At 40.7% G+C, this 16,162-nt stretch overlaps 1 protein-coding gene across 6 annotated transcripts in view; it reads left to right on the top strand.

Annotated features, from left to right (window-relative positions):
• src (v-src avian sarcoma (Schmidt-Ruppin A-2) viral oncogene homolog) overlaps nucleotides 1–16,162 on the top strand; it is a 65,897-nt gene that overhangs the window by 26,432 nt on the left and 23,303 nt on the right. For 3 of the 6 annotated variants that reach the window (XM_061685820.1, XM_061685854.1, XM_061685838.1), the window contains exons 2-4: nucleotides 8,283–8,546; nucleotides 9,104–9,203; nucleotides 15,583–15,600. In XM_061685820.1, coding sequence (XP_061541804.1) covers nucleotides 8,283–8,546; nucleotides 9,104–9,203; nucleotides 15,583–15,600 — 382 coding nt within the window. The other 3 variants (XM_061685846.1, XM_061685828.1, XM_061685862.1) reach the window with 2 other exon arrangements.

Here is a 16,162-nt window from a genome sequence, read left to right as displayed (position 1 = left end):
ACGAATTTCTCCACAGGATATTTTTCGAAAGTGGCGTACAAAAGGCTTTAGGCTTTTAGCAAATAGGTTTTTGTTATTGTTATCGCTCCACAGTTCAGTGACAAAGCTCTATAGGTTTTTTTGCCCATCGCATCCTTGTCCTTTACTGTGTCTAACACAAGGTGTCAGATGTAACTGAGGTCCAAAGGTGTAGTCCCTCTTAGGATATGCTGACAGACAATGAAATGTAAAAAACAGCAACATTTTTTGAATCTTTGCATTTTCCATACAGTGTTCACAGAGGCCTGCGAAAACAAGTGTAAAAATGCATGCCAGCCCAGTAGTTGATGATGTTGCTTGATAAGTAACGCTACACACCAACTGCTTGTCATTCTGGGTCTAATGCAAAACTATCTTTTGAATAGCTTTAGTCATTGTACGTATGAGTTTTTGAAGGGTGAACTCTTTAAGTTTTGTGACTCTGTGGACACAGCAAGCAGTGTAGCAAATTTACACTTTGAAGAAGTATGATAGTGTAAAGGGGTGTCACGATTTGGTTTTGCACTGATTCAATTTGTATCACGATTTGTGTTTACCGATTAGATTCAAGAACAATATTGGTTCATTTCGAACAATACGATCCTAAATGATTCAGTGGCTTGAAATCGATTCACTAACTTTATAGCCAAAAATTCAACCAGTGAGTCTGAAATAAATACCTGGATATGGGACAGCGCAGGTGAAATTTCCTGGATTCCTGTTGTTTCTTTAAGGGAGTCAGGTAAAATTAATTGTCATTAAATTTAAAGATTTTTCTGATGTACTTTTTCTGTTTTTTTATTTTATTTTATTATTTATCCAGGAATTGTCCCATTGATCTCTTCTTCCAGGGAGGGCATTCCTTTACAATAAAAAAGAAGAAAACAAATTGTTATTTACATTATTTCAGCTATCATTTTATTGGTTCACTTAGTTTTTTCCTCAAAGAGATATTTAATTGGTGTTAGAATTTTGAGAATCCCTGTTCTATACAGTCAAATACTAATGGCTAAAAATGAAGCACGGTGAGCTTACCACAAAAAAATGCTTTTAGGAATAGTGTTACTAAAACTTAGAGCTAGTAAACGACAGACCTGGAGCCTCATGTATAAAAGGTGCGTACGTACAAAAACGTGGCGCACGTTCTTTTTCACAGCAAAGTTCAGATGTATCGAGTGAAATGACCGTGGAAATGTGCGGTGCTTCACGGCAACTTCATGGCTGGCGTACGCACGTTTCTGCAGCTGTTGGTTCTTAGGCGACACTTAGAGGTGATGCTGGGAAACTGGGAAATCTGCACATCAGAGACACATGATGCACTGATAAAAAATTAATGCCAGACAACATTTGATTTCAACAATGTAAACGAGGCAAGGACTCAGAATTCATTTGTTAACCAGTGTATTTAATGAATCACTGATATTTGTGAGGACTCTTAATTGATCAAGGTGATCATTTATGCCGCCTATTGCACTCCCAATTGCTTCTTGTGACTCAAGCACAGGCACTGAAAAAAAAAGTCCTTTGAATTTACTTAATTTGAAAATGTACATTGGTTGCACATGATTAAAATGTGTTAAAATATTTTTATTTTTATTTTTTTACGAGAAGAGGGGTAAATTGTCATTTTAACACATTTTAATCACGTGCAACCGATGTATATGTTCAAATTAAGTAAATTCAAATGACTCTTTATCAGTCTGCACGGGTGCAGCAGCAGCCGGTTGTTGGAGCTTCGGAGACGCTGGGGATGCCGGAGAAGCCAGGAACCGTGCATCAGTTGCACATGATTAAAATGTGTTAAAATGACACAATTTACCCCTCTTCTCCAAAAAAAAAACATGATGATTTTTAACACATTTGAATCATGTGCAACCAATGTACATGTCCAAATTAAGTACATTCAAAGGACTCTTTTCAGTGTGCGTGTCCTCTGCTGTGTATTAAAATAATAAATTGAGTAATCAAACAGGAGTCAAAGTTTTTGATATCCTCTTTGATATGCTGATGTGCTTCTATTTGAATTCAAAACATTTATTACAAATACCATACATACATCATTTACGCATGAACCTTTATCGCATAGGGCTGAGTGTAGGTTACTGTATGAGCAAATTTGATGCGAGTTATAAAAATACATGGTATTAATTAACCTTGTGGGGTAATCAGAGTCCGCCACATGTGCTCCCACCACCCCTGAGAAAGCGTGTCACCCATGATCACAGCGACTTGCTCCTCGAATGGCGTGAGGCCCTTCGCGCCGCTTCCTCCGCGTGTTTTGGCCACACTTTGGCGGTGGGCAGCTGTCTTCCGCTTCACATCCAGTTTAATGTCTGACCACTTCTTTTTTTAGTTCAGCGTGTGTGTCCACAGCATTGACAACCGCACACACGCTGTCCCATTCGCTCCTCTTTCGCTTGTTATTCATGCCGGAGGACAGCGTGCCAAAAGAGGATTTTCTTGTGCACCTCCACTTCATTGAGCAACTTCACATTCAGAAAAAATCTTTTTCTTCATTACCTTGCTTATTCTCCTTTTTTTTCAGATCATGCAGAGATCAGGATCTCAGGTGCAGGATACATTTAAACATGATTTGCATATTTAAATGTGGGTCTGGGCATGGAAGGGTCGGCTACTCCAACATGTGCGCTCAATTCTACATTGATTGGGATGTACGAAGGAAATGTGCTTGGATTCATGTATGCGCACCAATTCATACATCTGGATATTTTTGTGCGTATGACGTTTTCTGGATTTGAGCGTACGCCATGTTTCAGTAGGAAATCCACGCAAGTCTTTGTACATGAGGCCTGTGCTCTTTGTAACAAACAAACTGAGGCTTGAAAACAGCATCCTGTAGTTGATATTCTCCTCTTTTGTCCCACAAAGTTTCAACTCGTACTATGCTCTTTGTTTTAAAAGCTACAAATATTTATTCGACGGCAACACTTGTTCGCACATTCAGCAACGCTCTTAGCATTTCGTGTGTGCACATTTTCACACGATAATCACATTCACAACACTTTTTTCACTCACATTTGATCTCTGCTGAGCGATGTGTTGACCACAAACGCGCCTCTATGTTAGCGGATAGCGAGCTAAGCTAAGCTCACGAGCTTGAAAGGCTTCTACGTGCACGACGAGGTGAGTCACACGCATGCAGATTTATAATATTTTGCTCACTGCCTTCTCTGCTTACAACCAACAGACAAACAAGTGTCTTAAACGTCAATATAAGGGCTTAAAAAAACAGCACACACACATACTGTGGTGTCTCGGTCTAACTAGGGGCACTACGGAAACAAGTGACTCGATGTGGGATGTAGAATAGGACATGAGGAAAAAAAGAGATGAAGAAGAAGGGTAGCGTTGTACTAACTGCTGTGTGCTAACTTAAAAATAAAGCCAAGTAAAAGGAATTACAAGCGTGTTTCTTGGAAATACGACACGTACACACCTCCATATAAAGTCTGCTGTGCGTAACTCCAATTATTTACGAGTATCGATACAATCGATTGAGGACCTTTTAAAATGTGTCAAATCAGTATATTTTCAACCGGAAGGCGAACTTGCCGAGCACAGGTCGATCCAGTTGGATCGTTGGAATATAAATTGATACATTGATGTAATTAATGTATTGTTACACTCCACTGTAAACAAAAACACAACAATAGAGGTGTGGTGCACCATTATTTGGGTTATAAATACTCATGCACTTGTCTGCTCTTTTCACAAATGACTTTTTTCAGGCTTTACAATGGATTGCAGTGTTACTTTTACAAATGTTCACTCTGAGACTTATTTACGAAGTTATGTTTTGTTTTTGTAAATAAACTACAAAACAACACTTCTTTAAAAATCTATTTTCTCTTAATTGCAGAGTAGCTTAAAACCTCTTACATAAATAAACCTCACAAATTTTAAAAACTCTTATTAGGTCTTTTTTTTTTTTTTTTCTTATTCCAAAGCAAGATCCCATTGATTTTGGGTGATCTTTGACGCAACGTGGCTAGTATTGTTCAGGTAAAATCAGTGTGTTGACCTTGTCATATTTTGTCTCAGATCGATGCTATTGGTCAGTCCCCACATGGGTTGTTATTTTTATCAATTATTGTCCAATCTGGCACGGAGGACAACTGGTTAGCACATCTGCCTCACAGTTCTGAGGCCCTGGGTTCAAATCAAGCCTTGCCTGTGTGGATTTTGCATGTTCTCCTGGGGTTTTGTCCGGCTACTCCGGTTTCCTCCCACATCCCAAAAAAACCTAGTGAGGATAAGCGGTATGGAAAATGGATGGATGGATATTGTCCAATCTAAAGTCTTGAAAATGGCTTGCTCTCTTTGACAATGCAATATTAATGGCTCAACAAACATGCCAGGTTTTTTTGGTTTCTCGGAAAAGTGATAAATTTGGAGATGCGTTGTTTTCCAGCCGACACCATTGACCTTTGAACCTCTGAATTTCGACCCGTGCAAGCTTATTGGTGGATATTTTTAACTGAAACTTGTCTCAGCCAATCTGAAAAAGGGTTCCCCAAGTAGCAAACCAAGCAAAAGGATCCAGGAGATATGTTGCGAAATAATGATTATACTGTTTTACTCAAATTTTTTTTTTCCAGATATTCTAGAGGGGATATCACACACACACAGAATTTCCCCAAAAATGCAATTTTTTTCCAACACGAAAACTCAATCCCTCCAAATCCGATTTTTAGAATTCTTGGTGCCTTCTTCTCAGGTTGAAGTGGCCATTCCAATCAAACTTCTGAATTTTTGGGGAAATCCTTTGACATTGCTACTTCTATCTTTTGGGCTTTGCATATTTATAAGCGTTGATGGATTCATGTACAGTATGACAGGTGGTTCTCAACTGGTGGGTCACGAGTCACACAAAGGTGTGCTGCTTTTCAAAGACAATATGGCAAGAGCTTAAGTATGACCCACGATTGGGAAAATGTGATAATGTGATATGCAGTGTTCACATTGACTGGACTTTATAGTTTTTGCAGCTGTTAAATGTATTTTATTCACTTTTATACATGTAGTATTCTTGTTCCTCCTCAGTCTCATAATAACCTAATAACATAATGTACCGTAATTTCTCGTGTATTATGCGCATTTTTTCCCCCAAAAAATTGTCAAACGTCAATAGTGCGCATTACATACAGGTATAGGAGAAAATAAAAAAAGACTTTCCCATTTTATAAATGTATGCCGCCATCTAGAGGTTACGAAAAAGCTGTACACTTTCATTCCAATATGACAGGGGTACATAGAACTGCATATATGTAAAATTGTGCTCATAAGTTTACATACCCAGGCAGAATTTGTGAAATATTGTTTTTTTTTTTTAAATATGACAGACTGAACAACAACCATCGTTAATTTCTTTATGGTTATGTTTAGTTTAATGATAATGCTTTTCTGAAATGCTTGACAGTTGAATTTGAATCCCATTAAAATAAAATTTAATTTGTTTCGCCTGGTCCTTCATGTTTTCTTTAAAGAATTGTACACATCTTACAAATTCTGCCTGGGTAATCAAACATATGGGCACAACTGTGTGTTTTCTCATTAACTAAATAAAAGTAGGGCTGTGAATTTCAAAATAAGAGCAAATAAATAAAAGGTATTATGTGATAAAATAAAGTGCTTAACTTCAGAATAAGTATTTGAAATACAGATAATACTGATTCACATTTTTTGATCATATGGGTATAAGCAAAATCGTGCATTGTAAAAATGCATTATACATAGGTTGAAGGGTTTTCCAGAATTTTGAGGTCAACTTTGGGGGTGCGTATTATACATTGGTGCGCATTATACACGATAAATTATGGTTACACCTCTATTTATGTTAAAGACTATTGAAAAATGAATTTCTGTTAAAGTGGGTCACTACTTAATGACTATGGAAAAATATGGGTCCTATAGTTAGACCAGATGAGAAGGTCGAGAAGTTCCGACGAGTTACAGTCGGACTCGTCTCCATGCACATCTTGGGCTCTGGTACCAGTCCTCTCGAGAGGGGTTGGACTCTCTACCACTCTGGAGTTGCCCACGGTGAGAGGCGCAGAGCAGGTGTGGGTATACTTATTGTTCCCCGGCTCGGCTGTACGTTGGGGTTCACCCCGGTGGACGAGAGGGTAGCCTCCCTCCGCCTTCGGGTGGGGGGAGGGGTCCTGACTGTTGTGCCTATGCACCAAACAGCAGTTCAGAGTACACACCCTTTTTGGAGTCCTTGGAGGGGGTGCTGGAGAGCGCTCCCGCTGGGGAATCCATCAGTCTGCTGGGGGACTTCAATGCTGACGTGGGCAATGACAGTGAGACCTCGAAGCACGTGATTGGGAGGAACGGCCCCCCCGATCAGAACTCCAGCGGTGTTCTGTTATTGGACTTCTGTGCTCATCACAGATTGTCCATAACGAACACCATGTTCAAGCATAAGGGTGTCCACACGTGCACTTGGCACCAGGACACCCTAGGTCGCAGTTCGATGATCGACTTTGTGGTCGTGTCATCGGACTTGAGGCCGCATGTCTTGGACACTCTGGTGAAGAGAGGGGCGGAGCTGTTAACTAATCACCACCTGTTGGTGAGTTGGCTCCGATGGTGGGGGAAGATGCCGGTCCGACGTGGCAGGCCCAAATCAGAATCAGAATCAGAATCATCTTTATTTGCCAGGTATGTCCAAAACACACAAGGAATTTGTCTCCGGTAGTTGGAGCCGCTCTAGTACAACAAACAGTCAATTTACAGAACACTTTGGGGACATAAAGACATTGACAAAAAACAATTGTGCAAAAAGATGCAGAGTCCTCTAGCACCTCTGGATTGGCAGACTGGGGTGATGGTCCCCCTTTTTAAGAAGGGGGACCGGAGGGTGTGTTCCAATTACAAGGGGATCATACTCCTCAGGCTCCCTGGTATGGTCTATTCAGGGGTACTGGAGAGGAGGGTCCGTCGGGAAGTTGAATCGCAAATTCAGGAGGAGCAGTGTGGTTATGGTCCTGGCCGTGGAACAATGGACCAGCTCTACGCCCTTTGCAGGGTCCTCGAGGGTGCATGGGAGTTCGCCCAAACAGTTTACATGTGGAAGGGTGAAGGCGTTCGACCGTGTCCCTCGGGGGGGTCCTCTGGGGGGTGCTTCGGGAGTATGGTGTACCGAACCCCCTGATACGGGCTGTTCGGTCCCTGTACGACCGGAGTCGGAGTTTGGTCCGCATATCCGGCAGTAAGTCGAACTCGTTTCCGGTGAGGGTTGGACAAGGCTGCCCTTTGTCACCGATTCTGTTTATAACTTTTATGGACAGAATTTCTAGGTGCAGCCGAGGCGTAGAGGGGGTCTGGTTTGGTGGCCTCAGTATTGCATCTCTGCTTTTTGCAGATGATTTGGTTCTGTTGGCTTCATCAAGCCGTGACCTCCAACTCTCACTGGAGCAGTTCGCAGCTGAGTGTGAGGCGGCTGAGATGAGAATCAGCACCTCCAAATCTGAGACCATGGTCCTCAGTCGGAAAAGGGTAGCGTACCCTCTCCAGGTCGGGGATGAGATCAATTCAAGTATTCAAGTATCTTGGGGTCTTGTTCACAAGTGAGGGAAGAATGGAACGGGAGAGCGACAGGCGGATCGGTGCAGCGTCTGCAGTGAGAGTTTGTATCGGTCCATTGTGGTAAAGAAGGAGCTAAGCCGAAAGGCGAAGCTTTCGATTTACCGGTCGATCTACGTTCCTACATTCACCTATGGTCACGAGGTGTGGGTTGTGACCGAAAGAACAAGATTCCGGATACAAGCGGCCGGAATATCTATCCCCTAGATAGAGGGTGAGAAGCTCGGTCATCCGGGAGGATCTCAGAGTAGAGCCGCTGCTCCTCCACATCGAGAGGAGCCAGATGAGGTGGCTGGGGCATCTGATTCGGATGCCTCCCGAACGCCTCCCTGGTGAGGTGTTCTGGGCACGTCCCACCGGGAGGGGACCCCGGGGACGACCCAGGACACGCTGGAGAGACTACATCCTTCGGCTGGCCTGGGAACGCCTCGGGATCCCCCCGGAAGAGCTGGATGAACTGGCTGGGGAGAGAGAAGTCTGGGCGTCCCTGCTAAAGCTACTGTTCCGGCGCCCCGACCTCAGATGAGTGGTAGAAAATGGATGGATAGATTTTAAAAAGTCATGTTTTACATTGGATTGCATATTCTTCAATCATCACCTCATTTCCCCCCCACCCTGCAATACCCCACCCCTCTCTGTCTGTCAATGCCCTCCAGGCCTCACAATGGGGGGATCCAAAAGTAAGCCGAAGGAGGCTGGTCCACGCACCATCAGCCTCAATGCCAACCTCAGCTCTGGGGGAGGGGCTGGCGGTCACCACTTGAACTCTGCTCAGCAGTCCTCAACTCCCAGTCGTAGCGCCAATGTGGAGGGAGGCCTCGCTGGCAACCATTCCGTGAGTCATAAGGCCGAACTGTCCCTGTTTGGTGGCGTGGACAGCAGTAGCCACAACTCCTCCTCAAGTAGAATCACACTCGCAGGTGAAAAGCTTTTGCAGTCTTTTTCTTTGTGGTTTATTGTGTGTGGTTATGGCATACAATTGAACATTTAGTGTCGAGCACAATCCATTCTGGGTTGCTAGTTAAGCTTGAAATAAATGTTACCATAGTAAATTGTTTAAAAACGAAAAAATCAGTTCCAGAGTGAACTTGTTACCATTATAAAACTGCACAGGTGATGTTTTAAGTACAAATTTTTTGTATTAATTTTCATACATTATATACAGTATATTTTTTAAAAAAAACTGAACAATACATTAACTTTGATAACAAATAATGTTTTATGGGCTACTCCTTTTGAAATAACTGTCGCCAGAAAGCCAGCGTAATCAAAACATGCAAATTGATCCATGAAAGCTCATTAAATTGAGCTGCCATGAGTTACTTTGGCAATTATCGTGATGTCATGCATGACAGTGCAGACTGTAAAATTTGGATTTGTATATCCTCAGGGGCATCATACGAAGTTCAACTATATAGTATGTCCTTTGTATTAATAATCCCTGTACCACTGTAATGAAAGCTTTCTCTCTACACAGGAGGCGTAACAACCTTCGTGGCATTGTATGACTACGAGTCTCGAACAGCCTCTGATTTGTCATTCAGAAAGAGAGAACGCATCCAGATTGTCAACAACACGTGAGGAACACTGATAACTCAACTTTATTTATAAGGCACTTTAAAACAACCACAGTTCCACACAAAGTGCTGTACATTATATAAAAATAAAACTTTGAAAAAGCAATTAAAAATAGGGCAAATGAAATAATAATAAATAATTAAGTAATAGCGACGTTAAAGACAAAAATAATATAATAATGATAATAAATATTGCCTCCATGTATTTTATGCACTACATCTCACATGGTCTTATAAAATAATACAATATATCGTCTTTGATACAATTTATTGTTTTGACTTATTTAACAGTACATGCAGGAGAATGTCATTGTGGTAAAATATCAAAATCATGACGTTGACTTCCAAGGTTGTCATCCGACAGTGAATTTATGACTTTACATAGCTTCTGTTTTGAATTGACACAATATACAAACCCTAATTCCAATTAGTTAGGATGTTGTGTCAAACCTAAATGAAAACAATACTGTACAATTACTTGCAAATCCTGTTCAACCTATTATCAATTAAATACACTCCAAAGACAAGATATTTACTGTTCAAACTGATAAACTTAAACTTAAAACATCATTGCTTGTGAACAACTGAACCTTTTGGGGATGCTCTAACTTACAGTAATTAAATTGCTTTCTTGTAATTAAATTACTTCACACACACACACACACACACACACAGAAACTTTAGATCATGATTTGAAAGAACGCCGGTACAACTGTTAGTGCTAGCACAAGGTTGCTAGGCTACAGTACGTTTTGTTGCCTGCCTACTTTGTTGCCGTATCGTATTAAAAGTATGTGAACATACCTCAGGCAAGCCTTGAATTAAAGTCCTCTCCTGAGCACCGGTGACCACCAGCACACGTTTTTCCCCATTTGGTTCTTATAATACATATGACTCGATCGATTGTTGTTGTCCTGGCCATGTTAATGAGTGTATCTGGTCGTGTTTGAGTTGACAAGATAAAGCCCAGTGATCGTAAAAAAGGGGATGCGGTGGTATCGGAATACAATATTTTATTGCAGTACTCTGACATAGTGCAATCGTGAAAGATTTGTCTTGTAGTCTGATCCGGACATTACATATTGTCTGTCCCATAACGCTGACATGTTTTTTTTTTTTTTTTTAAATAACTTTATTGGATGTCACATATTTATAGTACTACATCAAAAGACACACGACAAGGCTAAAACTAAATCAGCTATTCTATTAAAATATACTGTAAAAGATGGTAATGCGGAGTAAATGTCTTATGCGTAGCCGATGAATGACGTCATTGATGGGGTCGGCGAATTATGACATTGAAGCCGATCAGCATAAAATGCTAATTATCGGCCGATACCGATCAGGCCGATCAGATCGGTGTAAAGTCTAGTGTATTAAATTGAATATAGGTTGATTTGCACATTGTGTTCTGTTTTTATTTACATTACATACAAGTTCATTGGAATTGGGGTTTGAACATAAAATCTAATCTTACTGATTTATAGTGAATGGAAAAAGTCTACCCACCCAAATGCCAGACATGAAAAACGGATAAATCATTTAAAAACTTTTGCCACCCTCAGTGTGGCCTATTAACCTTACAACTCAATTTGATTTAAAAAAAAATCTATATATATATATATATATGTTCGAGAGGGGAAGTAAAAGTAAACAACTAAATTAATGTTGCACAAATTTGCACACCTTTCTATGACTGGAATGTGACTGAGTTTAGAATCAACCAATTTAGAGTCATGTAAATTGGAGTCACACACACCTGCCACGTTTAAAGTTCCTCTGATTAACCCTAGATACATTTCAGATGTTCTAGTAGGCTTTTCCTGACTTTTTTTTCTTCCTAGCAGAATTTTTTGTGCTAGCCCTGACTGCTATTGCGAACTGTTCATTATTCTCGCCACCTTGTCAAAGGCCCCAATTCCAGCTGAAGAAAAGCAACCCCAAAGCATGATGCTGCCACCATCACCAAACTTCCCCGGGTTGGTATGGTGTTCTTTTGGTGAAGAGCAGTGTTTTGTTTGCGCCAAACATAACTTTTAGAATTAGAGCCAAAAGGTTCAACCTTGGTTTCATCTGACCATAACACATTTCCCCACATCCCACATTATTTCAGGCAGTTATTTTTACTGTCCCTCTCTAATTGTTTTTGTTTTAATTCATTTGAGGTGTCCAGGTTATTGGACACATCAACGGTGGAAAACGTTTTGAAATTATTTATCTTGGTCTAATTTTTTTTAGATCACACACACACAAAAAAAGCATTGAATAGGAGTGTGTAGACTTTATAGCCACGGAATACCGTTATGTCTCGGTTCTTGACAACCCCTTGAACCAAAGTGAGGTTCTTTGCCATCATTGTTTTTTGATTTCACAATTGCGGGGGGGGGGACACACGCTTCTTGATGTTGTCAAAGGAGGTTAGGAGGTCATGCTTGCTTTTAAATGGGGATGGGGGGGTTCGCTTCATGAATGTAATGGAAACGATATTCAATGAACCTGGTGCTGCTTGCCCACTAACAAACTGTTGACCTAGAAGGCAGAGCTGAGTACAATGGTGGATTATCATTACATCTGGCCCCCTTGTGCCAAAGACCTGGGGGCTCATGTACAAAAGGTGTGTAGACAAATATCCGGTTGTTGGAGTGTAATTGCGTCGGAGACGCTGGGGATGCTGGAGGAGATGCCAGGAACGGGGGATGAATCCTCCGCATCTGATGCCAGCACTGAAAAAAATAATCCTTTGAATTTAATTTGAACATTTACATCGGTTGTTCATGATTAAGATCTGTTCAAATGATTTTTTTTTTTTTTTTTTTTAAATAGGAGAAAATTTTTAATTTAATACATTTTAATCATATGCAACCGATGTACGTGTTCAAATTAAGTTAATTCAAAGGACTCTTTTTCTCAGTGAGGGACGCTGGAGGAATCCTCGGCGTCTGTGACACTAGAGACATCGGGGACAATGGACGAATCCCCTGAACATGTAGCACGTGGCTGTGACTGCGTGTCCTCTCCTGTGTATTCAAATAATTGACTAATCAAACAGGAGTCAAAATTTCCTCTTTGATATGCTGATGTGCTTCTATTTGAATTCAAAACATTTATTACAAATACCATACATACAACATTTACGCATGAACCTTTATCTCATAGGGCTGAGTGTAGGTTACTTTATGAACACATTTGTTGTGAGTTATAAAAATACATGGCAATTATCTTGGGGTAATCAGAGTCAGCCACGTGAGAGTGGTGTCACCCACGATTGCAGCGATTCACTCCTCGAACAGAGTGAGGACCTCCGCGCCAGTTTTTCCCGCCTGTTTTGGCCACACACTGGCGGTGGGCAGCTGTCTTCTGCTTCACATCCACGTTAATGTCTGACCACTTATTTTTTAGTTCAGCGTGTGTGCACTGTTCTGACTCCACAGCATTGACAACCGGACACACACTGTCCCATTCACTCCTCCTTCACTTGTTAACGCCGGAGGACAGCGTGCCAAAGAGGATTTTCTCGCGCACCTCCACTTCATTGAGAAACTTCACATTCAGAAAAATTATATTTCTTCATTACCTTTCTCATTTTCCTTTTTTTCTGATCATGCAGAGATCGGGATCTCAGGTGCATGGTTCATTTTGATATGATTTGCATATTTAAATATGGCCATGGACAGGGAGGCTACTCCAACATGTGCGCTCAATTCTACGTTGGTTGGGATGTACGAAGGAAATGTGCTTGGATTGATGCGTACGCACAGATTCATACATCTGTATAATTTTGTGCATCCGACATTTTCTGGATTTGAGCGTACGCCATGTTTCTGTAGGAAATCTACGCAAGTCTTTGTACATGAGGCCCCTGGATAGGTCTCTGGTCAGGTACACACAGATTTAATGAAACCGCTCTAAGATAGGCTAGCAGTCCAATTAAGCAAGAGTCAAGCTTTTAATTATCCTATCCAGCATGTTGTGCTCAGTGACCAGCAGATTGTCTTGGTTAGGGGTGGGCGATATACTGTATGTCACCTTCGATATAATCGTGAACATTGCTTTCACGAAGTGCAATTTTACATTATTGAGTATTCATACCGTCTCTAAAAGAAAACAAACGAACGGGTGCATCGACGCCATGTGAGGAGGACAGAAAGGAGGAAGTGTATGAAAGTCCTCATTCGCCAAATCAGCGGACATGATTCAGTCATGTGACTCAGTGGCAAGCATAGTAAACTCTCGCTCTCAAATTAGCGGGCCGAGCAACCTTTTTTAGGAGTTTAGCAGCTTAACGAATTGAAACAATGGACCTCAATGGAATGCATGTATAGTTTTTTTGTTGGCCATCAGGGAAATGACACAGGCCACTGATGTACGTGCTTACTTCCCAAAGGCGGCCAGTTTAAAAGCGAAATGAAGAGAATGGACGGCGCTGTTACGATCGTATATTCACTGGAGGATTTATTTATTTTTGGATAACAATAAAGAAAACTGTGTCGTCTCAAAGTTATCCCGACTGCTGGTGAGGCTATTTGAGGAGCTAGTTAGCGTAGCCTTAACATCCGCACTGTAAGTAAATATCTCACGATCCCATCACCGATCACCCACTCCTTTACTTATTTGAATACTCTATTACCAATACCAGCTGCTAAACAGGGAAGAAAAAAAAAAAAAAGGATTCCGCGGTCATAACGTCACATCGTTTCACAATTACATGTGTGCGTGTGCCCGCGAGTGTAAAGCTTGATCTTTTTTTCCCCTTTAACTCTTCATGAGAAACACCTTGTCATGTGGAAAGTTTTTAAAACTAGGCTTTACACGATCAGAATTTTTGTAATTAAATTACTTTATTTTTAATTAAATGACTTCACCCACACCGAAACCTTAGAGCATGATTTGACAGAACGGCGGCATGTTTACGTCCAACCGTTCGTGCTACCGTTAGCTTACTAGGCTACATAACATTTTATTGCCTGCTTGTGAGCCGTATCGTATTAAAAGTAAGTGAACATACCTCTAGCAAGCCTTAAATGAACATCTGTGTAATTTTTATTTCAGTAGTCTGACAGTACACTCGTGAAAGAGCAAATTTGTCTTGTAGTCTGATCCGGGCATTACGTGTTGGCTGCCTCAGACGTGTTGTCTGTTCCACACCGCCGACATATTTTTCTTTTTTTTTCTAAATTTACCTTATTGGCCGTCAGATATTTACAGGACTACGTCAAAAGACACGCGACAAGGCTAAAAGTAAACTAGCTTTTGGATTCAAATATACTGTGCCCGATGTCGACGCGGAGTTAGTGTCTTTTGGGGAGCTGATCAATGACATCATTGATCGGATCGGCGAATTATGACATTAAAGCCGATCAGCATAAAATGCTAAATATCGGCCGATATCGATCAATCGGTATAAAGTCTATTTAAAACTAATTTCCTAATTTCCCTCACGGGGTGAATAAAGTATTCATCCAATCATCCATACATGACTTCCGCTAAAGAAGATAAAATCTGCAAAACACAGTCAGAAAACCCTCGGCAAGTCATTTACACGTTCTATATGACAAAAACAAGTGAACGTTGCCAAGACATAAAGAACGCCATCAACTAAATTTCTTTCTGCAGCGTTCTCGCCAAATTTGTATGTCAGTGTGTGCTGTTGTGACAAACTTGTCTATTTATCAGCATTAATACATTACCAGTAACAATTACGAAGTGGCTCTCCGTAGTGTGTGTCTCAAAAGTATGTTTTAAACAAAATTGCTGTCTGTTGTCGAACTAGAGCGGCTCCATCTACCGGAGGCAAATTCCTTGTGTGTTTTTGACATATTTGGCAAATAGAGAGAATTCTTATTCTGATTATTTGGTTTAAAATATTTAATTAGGGTTACATTTTGATGTCATCTGAATTTTTGGACATTTGTTTGTTTGTTGTTGTTTTTTTAAAACAAAAGCTTAACTAAAATACTACTGTGCAAACCTGATTTGGCATATTCTCCTGTATACAGCATGGATGTAACTTGATGTAAGTTATTGGTTGTTAAACATTGACATACAATATTCTTGTGCAGTGTCTTATACAAATGTCCTAGGAAGCAAGTGGAGATTTACACCCGTTTTCTTTTTTTTTTAATATATAGGATGTCATCAAATTATCGTTATTGTAAAATAAAACAAAATGTATCGATATTTATATTTGCCCATATCGCCCACCCCCAGTCATTGTGTACCCCCTGAATAGTGACAAGATTTAGCAATGTCTCTTTGATGGTTTTAGTATATGTGCTGCTCTCCTATTCTGCCACCACTTATAACTATATCGCTTCTTTTTCCTACCCTCAAACCCAACCCCCTTCATCATTTCTCTTCTTCATCCATCACTTTTTTCTAGGAGGAAGATGAACTGCAGGTTTGTAAAGCTACGATGGAATTGCATTCAAGGGTGCTTTCACACTAGTGCCATTTAGTCAGTTTTAAACGCTAGTTCATGCTCCCCTTGGTGCGAAGGCTGAAAGCAGTAATCAAAGTGAAATGTATAATAATTGAATTAAAACATCCCCTGTGCACTTATTACTGCTAGATTGTCCATATCATTATTAAAGTTATCAACATGGTACAATTTTACAACATGTTGTTTATATTAGTATTAGTGCTGTTTCACTCCCGATTCCCTACCAGGGTTATAATAGTTTGGGATTTGTTAGGGTTTGTGGTGATGCTCACAAATGTGGTCGACCCCAGCTCTGGAAGGCAAGGTGAACCAAAACAAATATTTTCCAGAACATAAAATGCGAACAAGGCACTTGGAAAAATCTGAATACAACAGAAAACCTGGTCCCAAAGATCAAGATACCCCGCCTCCTGGCCACAGTTAGCCGGGATAGGCTCCAGCATACCCACAACCCAAGTGAGGATAAGCGGTGTAGAAAATGGATGGATTGATCGATGGATAGTTTTTAGAGCAGGTTTGT

The sequence above is a fragment of the Phycodurus eques genome, chromosome 1 (genome assembly GCF_024500275.1).
Source record: "Phycodurus eques isolate BA_2022a chromosome 1, UOR_Pequ_1.1, whole genome shotgun sequence".
In the NCBI taxonomy this organism is placed as follows: domain Eukaryota; kingdom Metazoa; phylum Chordata; class Actinopteri; order Syngnathiformes; family Syngnathidae; genus Phycodurus; species Phycodurus eques.
The sequence above is the reverse complement of the archived record's forward strand: the minus strand, read 5'-3'. Positions and strand labels throughout refer to the sequence as shown.